General features: G+C 42.6%; 1 protein-coding gene across 12 annotated transcripts in view; it reads left to right on the forward strand.

Moving 5' to 3' along the window:
- The window catches only part of SMARCA2 (SWI/SNF related, matrix associated, actin dependent regulator of chromatin, subfamily a, member 2), a 177,887-nt gene that overhangs the window by 125,074 nt on the left and 26,897 nt on the right, over positions 1–25,916 (forward strand). For 6 of the 12 annotated variants that reach the window (XM_066604217.1, XM_066604218.1, XM_066604216.1 and 3 more), the window contains exons 27-30: positions 3,647–3,700; positions 8,567–8,605; positions 10,597–10,674; positions 16,004–16,222. In XM_066604217.1, coding sequence (XP_066460314.1) covers positions 3,647–3,700; positions 8,567–8,605; positions 10,597–10,674; positions 16,004–16,222 — 390 coding nt within the window. The remainder of the gene's footprint in view (positions 1–3,646; positions 3,701–8,566; positions 8,606–10,596; positions 10,675–16,003; positions 16,223–25,916) is intronic. The other 6 variants (XM_066604225.1, XM_066604226.1, XM_066604227.1 and 3 more) reach the window with 3 other exon arrangements.

Consider the following 25,916-nt stretch of genomic DNA (forward strand, 5'->3'; position numbering starts at 1 on the left):
GTAGGAGGAAGTGCAGAGCCGGTTAAAAAGGATTAAAATCAAGAAATCGGCGGGCCCAGATGGAATACAGCCAAGGGTTTTTAAGGGAACTAAGTGACGGGATAGACTGCTATTTCTTATATTTAGGGACGCTATTGAGACCGGGGTTGTACCACAGGAGTAGTGTATTGCTAATGTGGTTCCAATATACAAAATGGGGTCAAGAAGATAGCCTGGTAACTACAGGCCAGTAAGTCTCACTTCAATATTTGGACTAGACGTCTTTTTAGAGCGCTATGATATTACAGGATATAGACATTCGCTTGGATGCAAGATGTGACACGGATGGGCATTGAGGCTCTAGTACCCAGTCGTACCGCCTATAGCTTGGATACAAGTTGTAATGCGGGCATGTAGGCATACAGGTTCAAATTTGCTGTAACTGAGCCCCTAGATTATGCAAGTCGAAGACTGCCGAAGTTGGCAACCAGATGGTCCCATACAACCTCAGAATGGCCCAGGGGCGGGCGGTTTATTCATACAACCATCCAGCTGCTTGCACTGCAATACTACGCCCCTCTCAAACTGTAACAGGGTGAAATCTCCTTAATTGTGTCGTAGAGACGTCTAGTGGTCAACAAGCTCTACACAAGTGGAAAAATGGGTCCCTACACACAAGGAGCCTCTGAGAGCCTTTTATAGGCCAAGGGTGGAACCACTTATAGGACCTCAGGTGACAAGACCGTTCATCTAATCACACCACAGCTCTAATCATTTGCATATCGTCCTGAGATGTAACTGCATACAGAATTTTACTACAACACGACACCTTCTAGTGGCACAACTTATTTTAATTATTTCTTTACTGAGTGTATTTCTCACAGCTTCAACTACAAATGAGCCAAAATATAATCAGATGGATTTTAAGGGACAAATTTCTGGATTATTTTATTTTTTTTTAACCTTTTTAGTTTTGTTGCTTCCTTTAAGTATTGTGATGATTGGAAGTGTATTTATTACATATTTAAAGATTATATTAAGCCGATTCCCACCCCCCTTTTTAGTTTGTGTTGTAATAAATGCATTTATGGTTTGCTTCCTTTTTTCATGGTACAGTTAACAGAAGTAATGTATAAATTGGGTTTGTATTATCAGCCATTTTGACAATTATCCTGAGGATAGGTCGCCAATATAAAAAATGTCCACCATACATTTACGGTGCTCATTTATAAGGACCTGATGCAACAGTGGGAATCTACTAATCCACTAGATGCCAAGGTCGATGGTGACTGTGGCATATAAGCAGTTAGAGGGAAGGGTTTCCTGTGTAAAAAGAAATTTGAGTAATTTAAAAAACATGAAAGAATATCTAGTCTTAGGGGGAAAACTACACAAATCGGTATCATTGCATTCCTAACGACGTGCACTGTAAAACCGTCATGTAATTTATCCTATGAGGTGAACGCTGTAGAAAAGTCCAAGTACTGGACTGAAAAGTAATCAGTCAAGTATCTCAAAATGGTAGGCCTCTTTCACACGAATGTCATTTTAACGCTCCGATAGCCGCACTAAAAAAATATCGACTTATCGGAGCTTAAAATGCCGTGAATGAATAATGGCTGTGACCAAGTCGCTGCTATCTTTCGCGACTTGTCACGGCTGGCTGCGACATCTTGCAGTGCACTGACACCGCAGCCCTGAAATCCCTCGCTTGGCAAAAAAAAAAACTTGAATGACTTGAAATGCCTTACTAGAGGCACCTGCCATTGTTTAAACAGCGCTATCTGATGTTAAACTCCCTAGCCCTCCCTTTGCCGGCTGGCTTGCATAGACTTCCATAGGAGTCTATGGAGCCACCAGCGTTTTGCCATCAAAAGATAGGACAAGTCCTATCTTTTGACGTAAGAGAAATATTGGTGTTAAAAAACGTTGCTATTGGCGCAGTTTTTTGACGCACCCAATCTGCATTAAAATTACGTTCGTCTGAAAGAGGCAGTACTAATGAAAACTACGGCTCGACCCACAGCAAAAAAAACTAAAAACCCTCAAACCACTTTGTCAATGGAAAAGTAACATCTCAGAATAGGGTGACGCAAAGAAATTGTGGGTTCCAGTGGTCTGTCACCCTCTGATCAGACATTTACCACCTATTGCGTAGGTAGGTGATAAGTTCTTTTCACGGGTCAATCCCCTTTACAGCAGATAATTGTAATATCAAGCGATTTATTGTAATTGGTGAACACAGTGCAGTAAAATTATTTTCCAGCTCATTTTTGTTCCTTACAGTCTGCACCATCTTACTATTTTATAAACAGATTTCCTCTAGATGGTGCCATCTACCATCAAATAGAGGATTCCTAAATGTGTTACTCTTCTGTTCCATACTACAACTTGGGATTCTATAGGTAATCTGGGGCCATGCACAGTAGGGTTCACAGCGGTTTAAGGGCAGTATTAAAGTGAATGTACATGCAATGTTCCTGAGACTTCTCATATGATCATGATGCGGCTGTACCTGTAGAACAAGGCGTTATAGGACTATATAAAAACATGGCTGCTTTCTACCAGGAACGGCATCACTCGTTCAATAACAATGAGCTGTAGGTGCAAGAATCAAAATGGTAAATGTAAAGCAAAGTAAACGTTCAGATTTTAAATTGCATTTCCATGTCCATTATCACAAATGACCGGAAGTACTTCGTTTTTCTCACAGGACATTGTTCATGAACTTTTTAGAAATGTATAGTATCAGTCTTTAAAGAAGTACTCTCAAGGTTTTTTAAAGTAATCTACTCTTTCAACCAGCAAGATAAACCCGTTCAGTCCTACTTCCTTTGACCTCTCGTTGGGAGAGGTCTACCCAGATATTAGGAATAGGCTGTGCCTGCAATAACCCAGCTGATGATTTCATTTTCCAGCGCAGATATCTGATTGGCTGCTTTAGGCAACCTTCCCGTGTTTTCCCTTGGAGCTCTTTTGATCTATTTCCTTCAGTATGTTCATAGTCTTTACCTTGTAGGTATGAAGGATTCTAGTGCCCTGTAGATGGACATGACTCTCTTAGGAATCGTGGGGGTGTAAAGCTCCATAGCATCCCTTTAGCCTGGGTTCACACGGGGCGGATTCCTGCCGGAAATCTCGCGGTTTGGCCGCAGCAAAAATCGCAAGATTTCTGCCGGGAGAAGCGCCGTGGAAAAACCTGCGGCTTTGAAGCGGCCTGGCCGCTCACTCTTCCGCTGCAGCCGGCACTCCCATAGAGGAGAGCGCGGCGGAATGAAAAAAGAATGGACATGCTGCGGTCGGCAAAGCCACTGCGGCCGGATTGGCCGCCCCGTGTGGACGAGATTTCTGAGAAATCTCGTCCACATGGCTGGCTAATCCTGAGATTAGCGGCCGCATGCGGATTTGCCGCGCGGAAATTCCGTGGCAAATCCGCCCTGTGTGAACCCAGCCTTATACAGATCATTGACAGATTGGACATATTTTGAGTATAATACATCTTTAAAGACTGTTTTCTTGCTTATATAAGATTTAAATGAAGTAAATAGATTTTTTTTTCTCTCTGAAGCATTGCATTACATGTTTCTGCTGTATTTGTCAGCAGGGTTATTACTATATACTCCAGACTTTACTCATGACTAATATAGTGTTGTACTGATTGACCTAGAGCCAAAAGAAAGATGACCTTTCAGGAGATAATTCCCAAGAAGGTGCCAGCCAGGTTGGTGGTTTAAATGGCTTGTTTCAGTGGTTGGTCTTTTGCATGTAGTGCTTGTCACCCATACATATATATTTTATTTTTTATTTATTTTTTGCATATGGATGGGGCTATGTAGGGCGATGTACAAGTCATTTTGCCAAATGTGCTACTGTAATTTCTAGCAGCAGCTTCTTTTTTTATTATTTGTTTCATTGTATTGTATTTTTGTATGTTTTCATTATTGGCATATTTTCAGCGCCTCTTGCAGTCATTTGCTACTGTCTGCTGATTTTATATATTTTTTGAAACTGCTGCTGTGATTAACATGTAGAGAAATGTATGTATTTTTGTATTTGTTTAGTGTAGCCAGGTTCAAATATTGGCCATCAGCCATGAACATTATTCCATCGCCATTGTTTAAAATGTTTCCCTCTAAGTTCACAAATCAATAACAAAGAATAAGCCCTTGAGTTTTCTTCCTGCAAGTGTCCTTTTTTAAATTATGATCAGACTCCTGGAAGGGGTATAGCTGCCCAGATATGCATTACTACTTGCACAATTGCTTGGCAGACTAGTCATTGAGATGTTTAGAGCAGATGCGTTGGAAGTGGTAAGAATTCTCTTTGTAGAGAGAACCTAGTTAGATGTGAGGAGACTTAAAGGGAATCTGTCACCTACTTTTAGCCTATAAACTAAGCTTGTGGGCTAAAAGTAGGTGACCTGCTGATTCCATGGATGTGTTACCTTGCCTCCCCTGTTGTTCCCCCGGTGTCAGTGCATGAAGCGGCCCAGCTAAGTAGTTCACCCGCTCTAATGTTAAAACGGGCGGACTACTTAGCAGGGTCGCTCAATGCATTCAACAGCGGCTTCCAGCTCTCGCACTGCCGGGAAAAACGGGGAAGGAAAGTATAACATTGATATTCCTGGACTCAGTGGTTCACCTTCTTTTAGCCCATAAGATTAGCTTATGGGGCTAAAAGTAGTTGACAATCTCCCTAAAGGCCATGTTTCCCTAGGAAATATTAGTATGCAAATAGGAGATGATACAATACCTCTAGAGCACCACCCATTGAGAGGTAGCATTCCTGCAAGTCACAGTCTGACCTTTTTAACAAGCCTTGTAACATGACTGCGAATAGAAGTCAAAACCAGTCTTCTGCAGAAGACTCTCTACATGGTTATCTTTTCATTTAGTTGTGTGCTACCTTCCGATAGTTGGTGCTCTAGAGGCGGTGTATCTTCTGTGTGCATACTAAAAAAAATGAGTAAGATCCTTGTGGGAGATCTCTATTGGTTGCTATTTCTAGAGGCACTTTTACACGCAAAGACAATCGCTTAAACAACAGACCGACTGAACGAACTTCAGGTAAGCTATCAACATTTTTGCATAAAATAACATATGCAGTTAATGGCTTTAATCATCTGTGTTTTCCTCCACGAGTTGTTTGTTCAGCTGGGCGTGTGTTTAGGCGATTGTTATTGCATAAACACTGTGCCCAGCTGAACAAACATCTGGCCACCACATTCCATTGTTCTCCTTGTGGCTGAGTAAACACTGCACGAATTGAATATGCAAAGCAAAATGGGACCATCACTAAGTCGCTGGAAACACTGAACGAACTGCATTCAAACAGAATTTTCAGCGGTCTAACGATGGATTTTATGCCAGCCTAAAAACCCTGGCTAACGATAATTGAACGAATAGTGCACGACTGCCTGCGTTTACATGTAACAATAATCGCTCATTTTCGGCTGGTTGAACAAATTTTGAGCGATAGTCATTGCATGTAAAGGGGCCTTTAGAAACTGTTGCAACTATGAAAGGGCAAAACAGAAATTTTGTTATACTTATAGCAAATGTCCCGTCTGGAGCAGAGAGTTGCCTGAAACAATGGCTTCTTCTCTGTCCGTCTCGGCATATCCATGGACTTGATCTGCAGAGACTGCATGAATCTGCCCCTGCAATGTATTTAGACATCATTGTTACTGAGGCCAGATCTGCAGGGAGGATCTCCAGTTGGGTGAAGAAAGCTCAGTGGCTTATATTTGTGATTTTTGGTGGAAACCTTGAATTGCAACAAACTAAAATGGGTTGTTAAATCTCCATGCTCCTACCTAAAGTAAAACATAGTCCCTTCCCTCCTTGTAATATGACTTAAAGGTAAGTAAGATAGATAATGGTGCAGTTTTGTTTCCTTCATCTTAAATATAGCATTTTGGTAAATTGATTAACTCAAATCACACATTTTTGTGTAGGCCACAGGTGCTATTACAAAAGCATTACTGCCCTGGGTAACACTTGGCTGTTACTGCTAATTGCTGGGCTGCACCTGCACCTCCAGTTGTTTTCAAGTTGTGACTCCAGGTGCAGCCCAGTAATTAGCAGTAAAGTGTGAGTGTTCCCTGCGGCAGGTAGTGCCGGTGTAATGGCACCCTTAGTGCCTGAGCCTCCACAATGCGCTGTTCTCTGGTAACACTAAATCATTTCTATTGTGAATCTACAATAGACATATGAAGAAAACTTTATAGATCTCCGAATAAAATATATCCATGAAACTTCACTTGCCGTTATTGTGAAGCCTTTCCTTTTTAATCTTTTTTTTTTTTAAAGCTTATCTGTATCAGACTCTCCTTTAAACTCAGTTTGCTTTTATCTAATACACTATTTGTTTTGTGCAAAAAAACAATATAACTGGTATTACATGTGGTAGTTTCTGTCACAGTTTTTTATTTATATTTTTTTGTAGAGTAATAAAATCTGTGCAGTGTATTGGTGAACTTGTTCAGTGGTAAACCTCATAGTGACAATTAGATAAGGAACCAAGCTACAGGGGCTAGACAAAAATATGGAAACTCCCCCCAAAAAACACGAAACCTTGACTAATATGCCGTAGGAAAATCTTTGGCTGTCAGGACTGCTTGCAGTCTCCTTGGAATGGATAAATAGAGGTTCTGTATTGTTTGCAAGGGGATCTTGTACAATTCTTCCTACAAAGCATTGGCAAGTTCCAGTAACGATGATGGTGGGTAGTGTGCTCGAAAATTTCTTTCCAACACTGACCACAACAGCTCACTAGTACCAAATTTGTGTTTACTTCACCTCTTGCCCTGCTCTGGGTGTTGTTAGGAGCCAGCTGGTAACAGCAGCTGAGTGTGTCAAACTCCTGAGCAATGGAACCTTGTTGCTCGGGCAGATGTTCACTTCTACCCACCAGCATCTGTGTCATATTACCTTTGTCTCTACATGTCTTATTGATGTAGTTCATATTTACAGGTAGTATTGGGACATATGGTTTATACTCCCTGTAATTTAAGGCATGCATTTCGTACGGTGTTTCCATATTTTTCTCCGCCCCCTGTATATAGACACCATGTCAGCAAGACCTAGTGTGCACAGGCCTATTTTTATTTTTTATTTTTTGCAGGTTTTTGGTGATTTCGTGGAATTGTCCACTTTTTAAACTTAAACATTTCACACGCTTTACTGAAGATATGATCAGACATGTTAAACCGGTACACTTTCTACGTGTTCTGGTCTTGTTGTAGTTGTCTTCGTGCAGTAGCGGGGTTCCATCAGTGTTACGTTTTGAAACTGCTGCTTCCCATAATCTAAGTTGTGACTGTGTTTTAGGGCAAAAAAGTCAGTTTCACTTAGCCTGGATCAGAAAAACACTAAACAGTTACCAAGAACTTGTTTGGCCAGAGACCCCCCCCCCCCCCCCCCTTTTTTTTTTAATAACGTACATACATATTCCGCAGCGCTGTCCATAGATTGTCTTCATTTATATTGGGACCCGTACCCCTGGGGCTCACAATCTAAATTCACCTATTAGCATGTTTTTGGAGAGTGTGAGGAAACCAGAGTTACCAGGAACCAACGCATTCAAACACGGGGAGAACATGGAAACTCCATGCAAATGTTGCCCTTGGTTGAATTTTGAACCAGTGCTACAGAGTTAACCAACTTTCTTATCAGCCGTTTAGGCAACTTGTTGTTTATCTCAGAATAATCCCTCTTGGGCCAGGCTCACACGAGCATGTTGGTAAAGCGTTAAATGTAAATTCTTATCCATTTCGCCGCTTTCAGCGTCGCCACTCTGGTCTTCCCTCCAGGGTTTGTGTACCTGGCTGCAGCAATGATGTGCTAGTATAGCCCACCTACCCAGCCAGTATACGACACGTGACCACTGAGGTTAGTGATTGGCTGCTGCAATCAGGGTGGTTATACAAACACATCATCTCTGCAGCCAGTGAAACGAACTGCAGCGGCTGCAATGGATGCAGAGATTACATAGGTAAGTATATTGTAACTTCTTTTCTCTTATTTTAATTCCTTTTTTGAGGAAACTTGTTATTGTAGAGGCAGGATTTATGAATTGGCTGAGCCACGGGCAATTATAGCCATCACATTGATTCATCAAGAGCTGCATTGATTGGCTGAGCATCGGTCAAAGAACCAATCACAGCCATCGCTTCATGGAGGTGGGATTTATGAATCCCGTAACCAGGAAGTGATGTGCGAGCGGCTGAGGACTGCAGGAACCACGCCGAACCTCTAGAGAGCAGCGGGAGGCACCTGGACCGAGCCTGCTAGGTAATGTATATATTTTTTTAATGTAGTGTAACTAGGGCTTATTTTTGGGGTAGAGCTTATAGTTCAAGCCTACTCGAAAATTAGACTAGGGCTTTTCGGCATTATTTTAAGGGAAACGGGGTATATATCCTGTGGTTTCAGAGCCATATAAACCTAGTTATGCTTATCATTTGTTTGCTTATGCTATAGTTTTTAGGTGGTAGTTTTAGCCAGTTATCTTTGGAAGACATGATCTGCTGTTTGTTTTTTTTTGTTTTGTTTTTTTTGGATCTGTCGGAAACTCTTCATGTCAGATGACAGATGTGCATCCCATTAGGGGAAATCCAGATCAGGTTAGTGATTGACAATATATCCTTTTTAAATTATGATACTGATGGTGGTCAGAAAATATCCACCTGAAATCACTTTGAAGTGGCTATGTAAAAATGGACTCGTTTTCTAAATGCCTATCTGCTTAGCGTTGTTTTAATCCATAGCATTCTCAATTATATAAGACAAAAATGTGCATTTTCAAGAAACATCTGTTAATACATGGGGGTTTTTTTTGGTACCTTTTTTTAAAAATTTATTTTAATGCAGACAAACCCAGGCATGCAATCGCACCTTTAGCCTGAGATTATAATAATGGATGTTTGTTTCAATTGGATCCACTTTAGGCAACTCTGAGATTAGTGTACCTTTAAGAGTACATAGACAATTATCGTGAAAAATTCATTCGAAAGAGTGAACCTGCACGATTATCACATTTAAATGTACTGCAATCATACACTTTTAGTTTACAGTACGTTGGTTGCTCCCTTTCAACCAGCATGAAAATCATCGCTGACGTCTTGCTCTGTGTTTCACATAGAATGTGAAGCGCTGAGCAAGACGCCAGCAGTGATCCACTTGTCTAAGCGCTCTGAGTGAGCGGTAACAACCTAGTGGGAGCGTCGGCTCATGCAGATGTTTAGACGACTGTCTTCCCATCTACATGGGGAATTGGGCTACTGCCACATCTGTGGCGGGTTTGTGTTTTTTTTTTTTTGTTTTTTTTTCCTGCTCACTTCTGGGGAGCAGGAATGGGGATCCCATAGCCGAAGCAGTCCGGCTTATGACGGAACCAAACACGGCCGGGTCTGTTCAGTTTCCACTCAGCTGCCCGCCATTCTACCAGTAGAAAAAGCACTATGGTATTTTGTGCCGGATCTGGGACAGAACCTCCATTCCAGAACAGTTGTGAACCCATCCTTACACGGTTTACGAGACCATTCTTTAGGTTTGTGTAATAAAGTTTATATCTTAGAATTGTAAATTCATTTTATTTTTTTTCAAAACAATTAGAATGGTTGCAAATATGGTTGGCTACTAACTTTCTGTATTTAGAAGCCAAGGATGCCCAAATGATTTTTTCCAGCCTGCAACATAAATATAAAAGGGTTATCTCACAAAGACAACCTACGTCTAAATGCCCTGTGAAGACACCCCTCTATATGAGCCTGTTAGAATGGCTCCTACTATGGCATACTAGAGCCATTCATCTGATTGGTCACCATTTAATGCTACATTCTGGCTGGCTGCTGCTTCTCCCGGCTACATGACTCTCTTGGCAGGCAGCACATAAAGGGTTGTCTCCGACATTCTGGCTGCCTGCAGCTGCCACTAGCGGTTACATGGGAGATAACTGAATGCTACGGTGTTATGCCGTATGCTCCTATGCTCGCTCTATTGTCGCCTGCAGGCCAGAACATACAGCACATACATTTCTGTTTAGCGTTTTGATCAGTCTAGTATAAATGCTGTTGCAGATTTGTCCACAGTCATGTATAAATACTTTCCTTATTTTACTATACATGTAATAATGTTAATTTTTTAAAAGTGATGCCAAGAAATTTCACTTGGCTCCTACGTTTTTAAGGTGGCCATACACATTAGATAAACATTTTGTGGGCCTGGGTGACTATCTTATGTGTGTGGGTATATCCCAACCCTATCCTGATGGCAGATGTTGGGGGAAAGGGTTGGGCATATTGGTTTTCGATATGCCTGGTCCTTTTATTCTCATGAGAGCTTTGCAATTGTCAGAGGTGCCTTGCGCTGGCAAAAGCTTATTCTCCTCTCCCCATTGGAGAACACGCGTACACAGGTGTATGGTCACCTTCAGACTTGGGAGCCAAAGACTCCAAGTATGTTTTGTGGTTTTCTTTTTTTTTTTTTTTTTTTTTAGTTGTTTTCTTCTTTTTTTTTTTTTTTCTGTAAAGCCTGGAGCTCAGACTCGTCAGTGTTCTTGATATAATCATTTGTTTCAAAGGGTTTTTCATTATTTTGTTCCATGCCTTGCCAGGAGGAAGATGAAGTGCCTGATGATGAGACACTGAATCAGATGATTGCCCGTCATGAGGAAGAGTTTGACCTGTTCATGGTAAGCTATTTGAAAGATTCATTATTTATAAATTCATTATATTGGCTTTCTTTGCTGTATTTTAGGTGGATTAAAGGTTAAAGCATAGCTGACTTTTCTGAATAAACTGCTGTGTGTGTATACATGAGGAATAACACTACTGTTGATCATTATATGAATTGTAATCTGCATTTTTCACCAGTTTTCCCCTCTGTGGGCCATTTCTCATTTCCAGTTTTTTCTGAGCTTAGCTCAGGAGGAGTAGATAATTGTTAAGATTGTCGCCTACATACTGCACACAGATGCTCTCCTATCTCTCTGTAGAACCCGATTAGAAGCAGCAGCATGGAGGACATTATACAGCTATACTGAGCACTGGCACTGCAGCATGAGAGTAAAATGGCTTTTGGAGCTAAAAGTGTCTTTCTTTCTCTTTGAAACTTTTACCTTCCACTCTTCCTCCCCCTTTCCACTCCACAGACTTTTATGGGCAGTAGCTGTAACCTGATCCATCAGTGATCTTGATCTTCTTACCTCTGTGAATATGGATTTTAGCAGTGAATTGAGAGTTAATGATCATTGCAGTAAGGGAGGGAGGGGCACTATAGACTACATAATATAAAACATATTACAAACTTTGCGATGTTTATATTGTAGAACAGTGGACACCTATTTTGAAAAACTGAGAAAAACGCTTTAATGTTCTCTTCACTTAATGATATTTTTCAACCAATTGCTACCCAGCTGTTAACTGCTTATGCCACTGAGTAGTACCGGCACCAGGGATGATGAAGTATTACTAGAACTTGATACCATGATCAAAAACCATATCGCTAATAGTTATCCCTGGGATAAACGCCATATATTTTAATGCAACTTGTCCTGCTTAGCACTACATGTTTGATATGTACAACATGTTTGGATCTCTAACTTAGGGCTCTATTACACAAGCAGATACCTGGTTACGTTATTCCTATATAGGTTCGCCCACATGAAGTAGACAGGTAAAATGACTGAACGTTTAGTTATAAAATGCTAACCGATCACCTAGTTCATGTGAGACCATAACAATTATTCTAAGTTGTTTTGATTGCGCTTTGTAAACCTGAATTGTTAGATCAATAGCCGTGGTATTACATTAACCCTTTAACCCCTTCCTGCTGCAGGGCGTAAGTTTACGTCCTGGCAGCCTGGTACTTCCCGCAACAGGGCGTAAACTTACGTCCTGGAGATAGCGCGGGATCACATATGATCCCGCAGCGGGAGTCGGCTGTCAGTCACAGCCGGCATCCCGCTGTAACAGCGGGGGGGGGCATCAGAGATGCACCCCCTGCTGTTAACCCCTTCCCTGCCCTCGATCTAAGTAGATCGCGGCAGGGAAAGAGTTCACAGAGGGAGCGCACTTCCTCTGTGTCTCCGGCCGGAACTCGCGATGTCATCGCGAGAGCCCGGCCTGTCACCATGGCAACACTGGCGTCCTGTATTGCCTATGCCTAGGATCGCTGTATAAGCGATAAGGCATGGCAGAGCAGTAGCTCTGCCATGCCTTATGACAGCGATCATCAGGGCAGTGGTTAAAGTCCCTCAGAGGGACACAAACAGTGTAAAAAAAACAAAGATTAAAAAAATGAATTTAAAAAAAGAGTAAAAACATTTTTTATGCTTTTTCTCAGATTAGCATAAAAAAAGGTAAAAAAAAAAATAAAACCCCACATATTTGGTATTGTCGCGTCCGTAACGACGCGTACAATAAGATGCACATGCTTTTGACTGTGCACGGAAAAAAACGCTAAAAAACTGAGGCAAAATGCTAATTTTTAGCATTTTGCCTCACTAAAAACGCAATAAAAGTTATGTACCCCAAAATAGGCCATGTCATGAAGGGGTTAAAGCCACAGGACGTCCTGGGCACATGGTACTTAACGCAATAGGACATAAACTTACAGCCTATTCAGAAATGAGCTCGCACCATCCCAAAGTGGGAAATGGCTGTGACTGACAGTTGGTCTCCCGCTGCAGCAGCAATCAGAGAGAACACTGATCCCTTGTTAACCCCTTACATGCCGCAATCAATGTAGATCACGGCAAGTAAAGGGCTCACAGAGAGAGCACACTAACTCTGTGACCTTTTTTTTTTTACCACTTTTACAGAGTAAAACCCTTTTTGGGAATTAGTTTTCTTACATCGCTGCATTCAAAGTCCCATAGCTTTAAATATATACAGTATATATAATAATTTAGGTTACGCCATAATCATGTCATTTATGCTGTATGATTAACACTGTCGTTTGCCCGACACTCGTCCCGCCTAAATGGGCCTTAAGCCATGTCCTTAAAGGGGTTTACCAGCCAGCTCTTGCTGTCAGAGCCAGGATACATCGGGATCAGAATTGAAGCTGCTGCTCCGACCCCTGTATTGTGGGCTGTGCCTGCAATTACATTGATTGGTCACTACAAGGGTTGCACCAGCGGTTTTTGCTTTGACCCCAGTGTATCCCGGGACTGACAGCAGACATTGCTTGGAAACCCCTTGAAAGGGTTCAAGGGACCTGTCATGCCCTATGAGCACCATAAACTATTAAGTTTTTGGGCTCATAGGACAGATGGCACAGAGTCTGGGGAATTGTGTGTGTGTGTGTGTGTGTGTGGTGTGTGTGGGGTGTGTGTGGGGTGTGTGTGTGGTGTGTGTGGGGTGTGTGTGGGGTGTGTGTGGGGTGTGTGTGGGGTGTGTGTGGGGTGTGTGTGGGGTGTGTGTGTGTGTGGGGTGTGTGTGTGTGTGGGGTGTGTGTGTGGGGTGTGTGTGTGTGTGGGGTGTGTGTGTGTGTGGGGTGTGTGTGTGTGTGGGGTGTGTGTGTGTGTGGGGTGTGTGTGTGTGTGGGGTGTGTGTGTGTGTGGGGTGTGTGTGTGTGTGGGGTGTGTGTGTGTGTGGGGTGTGTGTGTGTGTGGGGTGTGTGTGTGTGTGGGGTGTGTGTGTGTGTGGGGTGTGTGTGTGTGTGGGGTGTGTGTGTGTGGGGTGGTGTGTGTGTGGGGTGTGTGTTCAATGCACCAAACTGCTTCTTCACAAGTGGAGGAACAGGAAGCTAGGTAACTGAAAAGTGCTCCCCCGGAGTGTGCGGCACCTTTCTTATGAGCCCATAACTTTAGATTATGGTGCTCACAGGTTTTCAAGGGGTTGTCTGCAAATTGCACAGTACAAAAAAGAAAAATCAGAGACCACATGCAAATTCAAAAAACCGCAATCTGGAAAGTGAATAAAAGGAGAATTTCCACAATACCACAAAATCAATGCAGCACAATAAATACATGCGCACATTCCTCTGTTATACAGAAAGCCTTCTTTTATGTTTAATAGAAAACAAAAAATGAGACTGGTGGTCCCCCAAACAGGGAGGCAAAACAAACCAACCACACCCACGGCACAACTACTATTCAGAATAAGCAATTCATATCCCTGTGATGAGGACTCGACTATTTCTGAACAGGATAAATTAGTCAGATGCACTTAGTACAATATTAGGGCAATCAACCCAACGGTCCCCACACTTTATCACATTTCAGGGCAGCCGTCAGCCATATATGTCAGTTTGTACATGGGTACAACAGTGTTAACTTCATGTATCCCAGCAGCTGTGGTAGGTTTCTTAGGATGCTTCTCAGATAGAACCTCCTTAACCCTTTATTCATTTTTAATTTTTCTAATGCTAGATGGGTATCCCTGTGCATCCTATAACTGCATACAATGCGTATAGCACATGTTTCTAACACTATGCAGGACAGCTCTTCGATGTCAGAGGCTGTTCTGCATATGTATGTTACAGTATCAAGACAGCTCTTCGATGTCGGAAACGCGTCGAACCTTGCCAGCATCTGAGCTTTGCAGGGAAATCTTAATGTCGGACGAGGTCTGACACTGGATCGGAAAGGGTTAAATAGGTGCCCAATAGATGATTGTTACTATGTAAATAATCACTAAATCAATCAATGTGTATAAATACTTGTCTGTTATCCATATTAGGATACCTACCGCCATTGTAATGGCAAATGTTAATGTGAATATCTGCATGTGTAAATGGGCTTTCAGTAAAAGCGTATGTCTAATGAAACAGTCCCTTTTAATGCAGGAACTTTCCATAGGAGGAGCAAGAAATCTTACGCATAAATAAAGGTTGAACAATTGCGAAGTATTGATCACCTATCCTGCGGATAATTCATCTATAGTAGATCTACAGGACTCGATCACCCGGGACCTGAGCCTGTTTACTAGTCTGCTCCGCTCATGCTCGAAGTTGATTTGTGCGGATGCAGACTGCTCTGTTCTCACTGCAGTGGCCCCGCTTGGTAATGCAGGATAACTTTTCATTCAATGAGGAGCTGGAAGTCATATAGGAGGCACTGCTCTCCTTGTTTTCAATGGGAGTGAAGCTATTACACTTCTGGAGCTGGCCGCTTATGACCTGACAGCAGGTTTCCAAGGGGGGGGATTCCTGTCGATCAACTATTGAGGACCAATTCAGAGGATAGGTTATCAATAGGTAAAGTCCTGCAATACCCCTTTAATACCCATGACTAGTCCTTAAAGGGGTTTCATCATTACTATAAAAACTTTTCCAGCCACTGGGCTCGATAATAAATAAAAATACTTGCCTCCCCTCTGACCCCCCAAAGCGGAGCTGTTTGGCTCAAGCTGCCCTGACAGTCTTCTGGGTAGACCGCCGAGCAAAAATACATGCTCACTACAAGCCAGTTAGAGCCTGCATTGTCAGCATCGGCGCTCCTGACATCAGCACTGATAACCTGGGTGCCATGATGCAAGGAGTCTGGGGATGTGACACTGCAGCCTCTGGCCACAGCAGTCACACGCATTTCCTGCTTCAGAGGTCTGAGGAGAGGTGAGTTGTTTTTATTTATTTATTTATTTTATTTTATTTTATTTTTTAATAGCGGACACAGTGGTTGGAAACTTTTTTTTTAATAATAATATAATAGAAAATATAATTATTAAATAATTATATAGTAATGATGAAACCCCTTTAAGGACTAACCATGGGTATTGCAGGACTTCAACTATTGATGACAACACTTTGTTATATTGCAGCAAAAGTATAGTGGCATCAGGCTACAAATGGTGTCAGATTCCACTATTAGGATTTTGGAAACTGGTATTTTAATTTGTCCTTGTATCAATAATTATGGCTTTTTCAGAAATAATGTATGTATTTTGGAAGCCTTGTTTATATAAGGAGAGAAGAATTTGTCAAAACTTTGGCAATGTTATTTGTTGATAAGCATTCCAAATGCTTCAAGGGAAAATATACTATAGTTTTACTAACGACTGCTATGTGTTCCCTAGCGAATGGATCTAGATCGGCGCAGAGAGGATGCCCGAAATCCAAACCGGAAGCCACGTTTGATGGAAGAAGATGATCTTCCCTCCTGGATCATTAAAGATGACGCTGAAGTCGAAAGACTCACTTGTGAAGAGGAAGAAGAGAAAATCTTTGGTAGAGGGTCACGCCAACGTAGAGATGTTGATTACAGCGACGCACTTACAGATAAACAATGGCTTCGGGTAAGTTTCTATAAATGTTAATGAAAACAGCTGTTTATTACAATGCTTATGTAGTTGTAAAGTTCAGGTGGAATGGTGCACGATGGCGCCGCAGTGACACACATAGTTGGAGACCGTTTAGGGCAGCAAACATCAAACTTTTACTACACACAAATATTAATTACAGTTCGCTCCACAGGAGGGCATATAACTGAAATGTCACATTACAAAATTCTGCAGTCTGAAACAAAGGCTTCAAGAATGCGTGGACCTAATGCCCACTCTGGAACAGTCTTGTACACCTCGGCTTTTAGCCCAAAAGAATGTATCGTTTGCTGCTCTTCACGGTCAGTAACACTGACTCTGGAACTTGTCAGTGCAATTTCCAATCAAAATGGCCTGACCGTCCATGCAGGACTAACTTGGTCTCTTTCAATACACCTGGTAGTAATGCTACAGCTAAGGAATCTGAGACAATACATGGAAAATAACACTTAGGCTTCTCTCACACAGGTGCTTTGTACCGCGGTGAACGCAGCGTTTTGAACGCCACGTTAATCGCGATATAACACTCCCATTGAAATCAATGGGGCCTCTCAGATATGCACTGGACACCATTTTCGAGCGGAGTCTGTTCTATTTTTTGCGTTGTAGCGCACCTCATCAATGATGGGGTGTGCTAAACCCTGCTGTCAGCTGCAGGAAGCTGCGGCCGATAAACAAAAGTAAAATCGTGGCGCTTTGCGGCGTTGCTGTGTGGGTGCCTTAATCTTTTATTTTCGTTAGTAAGGTCTCCAGGCTCACAGGAGGGATCAAGGATTAAAGCTCCATAAACTTTTCGGTCCTACTCTCTGCTCAAGATTTATTCACAGCTAATGCATGTTCGGCTACACTTTTCTCACAGTCAACCCACTCTATTTAGTTCATTTGAGCCAACTTACTCCTTAGCTGCTTTTTCTTTCAGCACTGGTTAGTTTTGTGCTTACACACACGGATTCTAATTGGCTTTCCCAGTCAGCTCTGCTTTACTTAGGGTACGCTCCTACTGTACAGAAATGCTGTGGAATTACTGCAGCGGAAAACGCCAAATCAGATTCCGCTGCATTTCTGCACCCAAAACAGAGTCAGAATCCACACCATTGGTATGGATTATAACTCTAAATCGTCTGCGTATCTCCGATGGTATAGCGCTCCTCCAAAGTCTTCGTGCTGTCAGGGCATCCGGACAGCCTGTAGTTAGTGAGCGCCGTGATGCTGGACAGCTGATGGAACTTCCGCATCACCAAGCCAGTGGCGCTCACTACAGGCCGCCAGGATGCGCTGACAACATGGAGACTTAGGAGGTGAGGAGGAGCACTCTTATCTTCTGAAATCTTTGAAAACCAAGGAAGCAAGTCAGAGTTAGTATGTCTCTTTTGCACATGGTAGCACTTATCACACAGTTACTGCCCGTTCCACCTTACAGAAGCTTGTCTTGCATTGGCGGCACCAAGGTACATTTGAGTGGGCCTCTCGGCACTCACACCAGTCTCTTGCCCTCTCTTGTTTGCGACTTGCTGGTTCTCTCGCTCTTTCATGACCGCTGACTGCAGACCCATCCTACACAGACCCTAATCAGCATACATACACATCAGTCACTGAATGCTGCTTCTTTCTCAGCTCATCTTGGGTAATGAGGCCACATTTTCCTGTCTGCGCTGTTCACTCGGTCTTCCTTTCTCACGGAGCTATGCCTCTTCTCCGATCTTTACCGGGTCCCACTCTCTTTTAGCAATGAATAGGAACGCCTTTCTTTTAATTTTCTCGCCATCTCTCACTCTTCATTTGCACAACATTCACTGCACAGACCTTCACATGGCTGCTCCACTTCACAGACCTCCAGCCACTCAGCCCCTGCATTATCTGGGGTCCCTGGTTGCTCTTCAGCATGAGAATAAGGCTGTTCGTGTAGTTAACATAGTTTTTGTTAACTTTCAGCCTCTGCCACTCTAAGACTCCTATGCTGTATCAGTCCCTTCAAAAATGCTCCTTTGCTCCCCCCTTCCCGTGTCTCACTTATGGGGAAGGCTTATTCCCTTTCACTTTAACCACTTTCAGGACAGCTTGTTGAGGCTGCTGACACGCTAGTTGCATTACTGCCCACATCACAGGGGGGCGGAGCCCTCCGACTGACCGGAGGGGGCTGGGCTAAATCCAGTGCTTGAAGCGCCTGTCGGAGCAGCTCAGCCGCCCGATCTTCAGTGGAAGGAGCCTCTTACTTAATTACATTCTTTTCCTGTTAGAAATGCTGACAACAGGACATGGGTTTTAGAAATATCAGATGAGTAACCATTCTGATGTCTACAAATGAGCAAATTTCCATTTTTACCCATTTGCTTTATTCAAATTCCTGAGTTTGCTGCTCTTTCACAGTTGTGGACATGTCTACTCTTGCTAGTTAAAGGGCTTGTACAGGAATGTCACAAAACGACTGCTGTCCATTCTGAACAGTGCTACGTTAGATACTGCCCCTACTGCTCCGGTCTACACATCCATCTTTCTATCCTAGGATGAGTGTCCACAGGCTGCACACACAACAGCCACTTTGCGGCATTCTTGGACAACCCCTTTAAGCAGATGATTTACATGATATTCAGACTTTTACAGTTTCATACAGGAAGTCTCCATAAGGAATCCTTTCCTTTTCACTTTCAAACAATTTTTATTTAAACTCTTCAATCATTAAAACACAGCCATCGGACTAGTTATAAAGTATGCAGAGGACCAATTGGAACAATATTGTGTGTTTATAAAGTACATTGTATAAAGTATAACAGCTTGAAACTTTCCATTGGTAATTGGAACTAAACATGTCAGCTAAAGATGGAATAGTTGATAAGTCCCGACAGTGATCGGAGGAGGGAATCGTGCTGGATGCATAGGGGGTTATGAAGTGACAGGCTGGATGTGGACAATGGTGGGCATATATAAGCTAGCTACCGGCAACATAGGCTTATGAATTTCAGTTGAGCAGCGGAGAAAATACCAGTGAGCTCTTCATGTACCATAAAGTAATTTAGGCAAGAGAAGGATTCTGAGTGTGGGATGTATTTGTGAAAAAAACCTGGCGTGATGCAGAATTTTGAAGGTCCTTTTCGAAATCTGTGGAAAAAATCCATTCTGATACACCTCTTCATTTCAAAACAACCAAACCTTGCATATGTGTTGATACTTTTTCCCTTTTTAGCTGCAAACTGGTGCATTTCTAGTTAAACTAATGTTTCACATCTGCATCGGGGGTCTGTTTTCCTGCTCCATTCGGGGAGCTGGAAAAAGGAATCCCCATTGGCGAGCTGGAAAAAGGAATCCCCATTGGCGAACGTCTCCATCTTAAAACGGAACCGAACAGTGCCGAACAAACCCCATTGACTATAATCGGGTCCATTTGGTCTCCGCTCAGCTGCCTGGCTTCCGGTATTTTGTGCTGAATGTGCGACGCAACCACCAACTAGTTCCAACACAGATGTCACCCCCGTCCTAGTCTGGGATTTTGATGTTTGCGTGCCACCATACAGGATGGCAATCTGTGCCCACAGAATACTTACTGCTATAGCTGTGATCCTATGAGTGTGCCTGCCAGAGTAAGCCTTCAATGCAACACACTGGTGTCCCTTATAGTCCTGTACCAGGAATCAACAAGCAGCGATCTCTTCCTATGGGGGTGTCATAGACTTGTGAATACTATCCGGTGGATTAATCTCTTCTCAGAACATACATGGTATAGTCAAAAGTATGTGAACACTCCTAACTATTGAGTTCAGCCACACTCACTGGAAATGGCTGCATAAAATCAAGCACACAACTCTGCAATCTTCATACGGATCGCTCAGAAGAGCTACATTCACATGCGGCGGAAAATCCCCCACAGGATCTTGGTGCGGATCTGAATCAAAATCTGCATGTAACAGATTGACATAAATTTCACCTCTTTATTTGAAGATGCGAAATCCACATGATCCTGTAACATGATAGCAATATGCATGTTCTAATGATTATTTTATGCGGGCCATGTTGCATTTTATTTTGCTTGTATCTTTGTTACCCTGGGAGAGGAGCTGCAGGGGGTCTCTTAACCTGCGAAGGAAGAAGATAATACGGTTCAACATGCTCACTCAAATGATTGCATAACCTGAGACACTTCCTTTTATGTCTCCTAACCCCCTAAGAGTCACATTAAAATTGCAAAAACAGAAATCTTTTTTTTCTCTTTTGATTTGCCTCTTAAGACTATTTGGCACATAATTACCATTTTTAACCCATTATTAACATAAATTCTAGCCTTAAAGGGGATCTCTGCTTCCCTCTCCTGTCCTGTATGTTCTCATCAGCTGGCATAAGACTCCATCAAAATGTATCCTTGTTGCAGTCATAAATTGGGTAAGTAGAGGAGAGATGAGGGCTGAAACCCAAGTTGTCTATCACACTGGCAGATCTTCTATTGAGTTTTAGGCCAGGCTCAGACGAGTGTATTTGAATTGCGGATTGTACTCTCTTATAACAGGCTGTACATCACAGCAATTCAAATACATTGATTTTCACTGTTACACTCGCACTTTACCACGTATTACGTGCAATAGAGCCCTATTCTCTATGGGTGTATACAAAACGCTGTACATACGAAATGGCATTGCATATGTGCAGCATTTTATACGCAACATCGCTAAGCGACAGGGTGGGAAATTAAAAAAAAAGAAAAAAAGAAAAGAAACCAGCAAGCCTGCGCATGACTGTGTGTGTGAGGTGCATTGTCATGCGCAGGCAAAAATCATTGCCATATGCGGGTCACCACTGGGGTAAAACCTGGTGTTATATACACAGTATTTTACCACACGCTCGAGTCCACGGCCGGGTCAGATTCCGCTTGCGGGAGCCCGCAGTGGAATCCCACTCTGCCCGCGGCCAAGGAAAATTATTTACTTGTCCGGATCATCAGTGTCCCTGCCCGGATCTTCTTTCGTCTGCACTTCGGATGTGTGTGTGTGCTCGGCCGCGCCGCACGTATGTGCAGTAATTTTATTATTTTCAAACTCCTGTTTTCTCATGGGATCCATGGCACGTCCACAGTGACAGCTGCGGGTATGCTGCAGTTTGGACGGCTTCCATTGACTTTAAAAGGTCCGCAAAACAAATTTGTGAGCTTTAATGCATTTGCTGACATCCATGCATCCCTATGAGTGCCCTGCACGGTTTAAGCCCGCCCGTGGACATTGGGCCTTAGGCTGCATCTTCTATATACGGTAGTTACATGTAGAAGCTGCAGAAGACAAACTTTGACACATTGTTCATGAAAATTGCAAGAATGATTGTCAATATTCATGCACTACTTGTAAAAAAAAAAATGGCTGCCCCTCCCCCTACAAAAGGTGCCCATAGCATTTAAGGAGGTGCGTATAATGTTTCTTTAACCCCTTGAGTGGCACGCCCGGAAAATTTCCGGGACGAGCTCCACTGCTCATAGCAACATAGCCCGGAAGATTTCCGGGCTATGTATCACTATGGGAGCTGCAGAGCACAATGCCACAAGCTGTGACAGTGTGCTCTGCCTGCACAGACCCACACAGAGCAGTGCAAGGGCTTTGAAAAACCAGCAGAAGGTATTGCCGACATGTCGGCAACCTCCTGCTTTGTTTACAAGTTGCCATAGAGACCATCGGCTTGTCAGAAGCAAGCCGATGATCTCTGTGGCAGGGAGAGCTGGTTGTTAGCTGTCAGAGGACAGCTAGGTACCAGCTCTTACAGCAGAGATCAGAGAAAACCTCCGATCTCTGCTGTGTTAACCCTTTACATGCTGCAGTCTATGTGACTGCAGCATGTAAAGGGCTGTCATTGCAGCATGTAAAGGGCTGTCACCATCGGACCCCCGGAATGTGATCAGGGGTCCTGATGGGTCCCTGTGGAAGTCCCCTAAAGGGACAAAAAAAAAAAAAAATTAAAAAAAAAAAAAAGTAAAAAAATAATTAAAAAAATTAAAAAAACACTTGTCTCCCTTTACTTTGTAAAAAATCAAAAATACAATCACACATGTGGTATCCATGCGTCATAATGACCCAGAGAAGGAAGTTAATACATTATTTAACCCCTTAATGACATGGCCCCTTTTTTTCTTTTTTCCCCATTTCTTTTTTTCCTCCCCCCTGTTTAAAAAATCATAACTTGTCCCGCAAAAAACAAGCCCTCATATGGCCATGTCAATGGAAAAATGAAAAAGTTATGGCTCTTGAGACGCAACTGCAAAATTAGTTGAAATTCAATGATTAGACCATTTTAAAAAACCTGCCCTGGTGGGCACGACAGGGTGGTAGGAAACCTGCCACTCAAGGGGTTAACACAATTCCATGTCGTATACATTTTTAATTTTTTTACTCTAGAAATCCTTTAATGTAGTAGGAACAACGGCAAGGACAATCGATGTCTTTTTACAATACTATGGTGAATTCTACGGCATATCGAAGTCAAAGTCCATATGCAAAATGTGAATTTAACCTCTTAGGGACACGGCCTTTTTTTTTTCTTCCATTTTTCGATTTTTCTCCCCACTCTCAAAAAAGCATAGCTCTTTTTATTTATCCATCACTATAGATATCTGGGACTTTTTGTTTTTTGCGGGACAAGTTGTATTTTTCAAAGGTATTATTTAATGTACCATATAATGTACCGAAAAACCTTTAAAAAAATTCGAAATAGAGTGAAGTGGGAAAAAACGCAATTTTGCCGCCTTTGGTTTTGTTTCTACAGTGTGCCCACTGCAGCAAAAATGACCTGATAACCTTACTCTATGGGTTAGTACGATTGCGACGATAGAAATTTCATTATATATATATATAATTTTTATTTATTTATTTTTTTAAATGTTCACTACTTCTAAAAAAAATAAAATGATTTTCCACTTTCCTTTTCTGACAGCCATAATTTTCATAAGGGACGTGTACTTACAATTGTTTGATCGCTCCTGCAGTATAATGCTGTACCATAGTATTACATTATGCCGTGATCTGACAGGCAATCTACAATGGCAGCCCTGAGATCCTCCAGAAGGCCCCCAGCTGCCATGGCTTCCGATTGACACCCAGCGGTGGGTGTCAGCTGTCAGAGACCATTAACTCCTTCATACTGTTGGCTGCGCATTTGCTGCGATGTTTGCAGTGTGTGGACTCTGAGATCTCAGACCATTTTGTTCTGGTCTACAAATTCATGGCTAACATATGAGAACCGTCCTGTCTTGTAAATATTCTGACTTAGTTACATTGTATACAAATATTATTCATTCACACTGTTGCCGTTTGCTGCGTGTTTGACAATTTTCAGAGAATGGGAGAGCAGCCCAGACAAGTCTAGTAGAGAAATATTGGCTTTGCTGCTTACAGGAAATAGGAAGAGAAGCCAATGAATATTCTAATGTTACTTGTGTTTTTATTGTTTTTAAATTAAAAACAATCTAAGAAATTTTAAGAAACCTATTCACTGCGTATTTACACATTCGCGTTGACTTTAATGGGCCGTTTCGGTCTGTAATATGTACCAAAATAGGACATGTTGCTATTTTTTGCTATTTTTTCTCACACCTGCAAATACTCAGGTCTGAATACCCCCAATGCAAATCAATGGGGATTTAGCACTCCATAGTACGCATGTGAAGAAGAGCATATATACACCTGTGTGAATGAGCCCCTAGTCACCGTTCTCTGTAGCAGCACGGATGTAGCAGATTTTCCAGAAATACCTCACAAATGTCAGGATTTCTTCTTGTCCAGATCCATTACTATAGGAGTGGTGCCTGGTGACCCTGGCCGGCCATGCCTTATTGCAGGGGAACTGCCTGCCTCCATACAGAGCATTGCCAGAGGTTAGAAAACTTAGACATTTACTGGCTAGAACTTTCTGCATTTTTGTCGTTTTACTGTCTGAATTAGTTTTTTGTTCATTCATACCATTAGAGGCTCCGCAGAAAACTGCACTAATGTCTAAAAAGTATTTTGCCTCTGTTATAATAATGCCGGGCCTCACACGGGCGTATCTCGCAGCATGCGGGCTGCAAGATATGGACGTGGCACTCAGCCAGTACATAATGACACTGCTTGCGGACTGCGTGCCGCCCATCGCCATGTTCTATCTTTGCGTGTATGTGAGTGGGCCAAGATACAACATGCAATGATTTTTCTTGCATGTGTAATTTCTGCAATTCGTGAGTGGTAACATAAGCTAATGGACTATGGATACAGCATATTATGTCCGGGAAAGGCAAGCGGGTAATACGCCATTATCATACGCCTATGTGAAACAGCCCTTACGATGGCGTGCTCCATGTTTAAGACCACCTATAGGGCTCATGTCCATTGCCGTATGCGGTTTACACATTTTCCAGCCATACGCACTGCCGGCAGAGACTGCGTATAGCACTGCGCATGCCTACGAATCACAGGCTGACGGACATGCGCAGTGTAGTTTAAAAAAAAAATAATTTTTTTTTTTAAAGTTCCCAAGCGGGGATACGCAGTGTATAGACGGTGTATCATGCACTGCCCATACAAAGGTATTGTACGCAGAGAAATGGAACATGCTGTGATTTATTTCTCTTTCGTATCGACACAGTGCCTACTTGCCGGTGTGCATAGATCAGTGGGAGTCCATTGACTTTGGGCTCACCTCCACAGGCGGGTCGGATTCAGCATGCAGGAGCCAGCAGCGGAATCCCACCCTGCCTGCGGCCGGGGATCCTGTTTACCCTTCCGGGTCTTCTTTGTTTTTCCACTGCGGAAGTGCCGGCTGGCACACATGCGCAGTAAAATTGTTTTTTTTGGGGGTTGGGGGTGTCTTTTTATTTTTTTTTCTCAAATCTGCTTTCCTGCGAAATCGATCATTTACATATAGTACGGCGATTGCTCTTTGACTTGCTATATAGGGTAGTTTGGTACTCGTCCTGCTTGTATAAATGGAGCCTATATAATGTATACAGGTGACATCAGCTTTGTTCTTCACCTAGCGCTGCTGCTTCCATAAATCCAGTTAAATCTGCCTAAAAAATTTAATGAAAAAAAAAATCAATAATTCTGTCTTGAAAAGCAGAGTCTTTTTGTCCAGGATAAGTCTTTGATTGTACAGCGGCTAATATGTTACGTTCTCGGCTATTGGCTGTATTTTTGTGTTGCTATGGTAACAGCACCCAATCTTGTATGCATGTGTAGGGCTGGGTTTACATGGAGTGTTAGGATATTATTGTTTTGACCTGCAGTAGTAATGGTTTTTTTTATGATCATATCACTGGGGGGGGGGGGGGGGGGGAAAGCCGATGATTTCGGATATTATTTTGATATCACATGAGTTAATTTTTTTTCCCCTGCACAAGCTGCTCTGCTCCTAGAAAGACGTCTTGGGTGCACATCCCAGACTGTGCGGTTGATGCAATCTCCTTGAACATCTGTCTGGGATTAATATCTGCATGTATAAGGCTGGGCTTACACACTTACATTTTGCAAGGACGCTACATTGTGATTACAGACAGTCTGGCTCCAGAGCTAATGCCTGCAAAAGACTGGTGTTTCCAGACTATCGCCGTACGCAGCCCCATCTGATGCTTTCACATTCTTACCATCAGTTGCAATTGGATGGATGACGTGAAAAGTCTTACCTTATTAGTCAAAAGTCTGCAGGTACTCCGTAAGGTCAGAGCGACGCAACA

This window comes from Eleutherodactylus coqui, chromosome 5 (assembly GCF_035609145.1).
Source record: "Eleutherodactylus coqui strain aEleCoq1 chromosome 5, aEleCoq1.hap1, whole genome shotgun sequence".
NCBI lineage: Eukaryota > Metazoa > Chordata > Amphibia > Anura > Eleutherodactylidae > Eleutherodactylus > Eleutherodactylus coqui.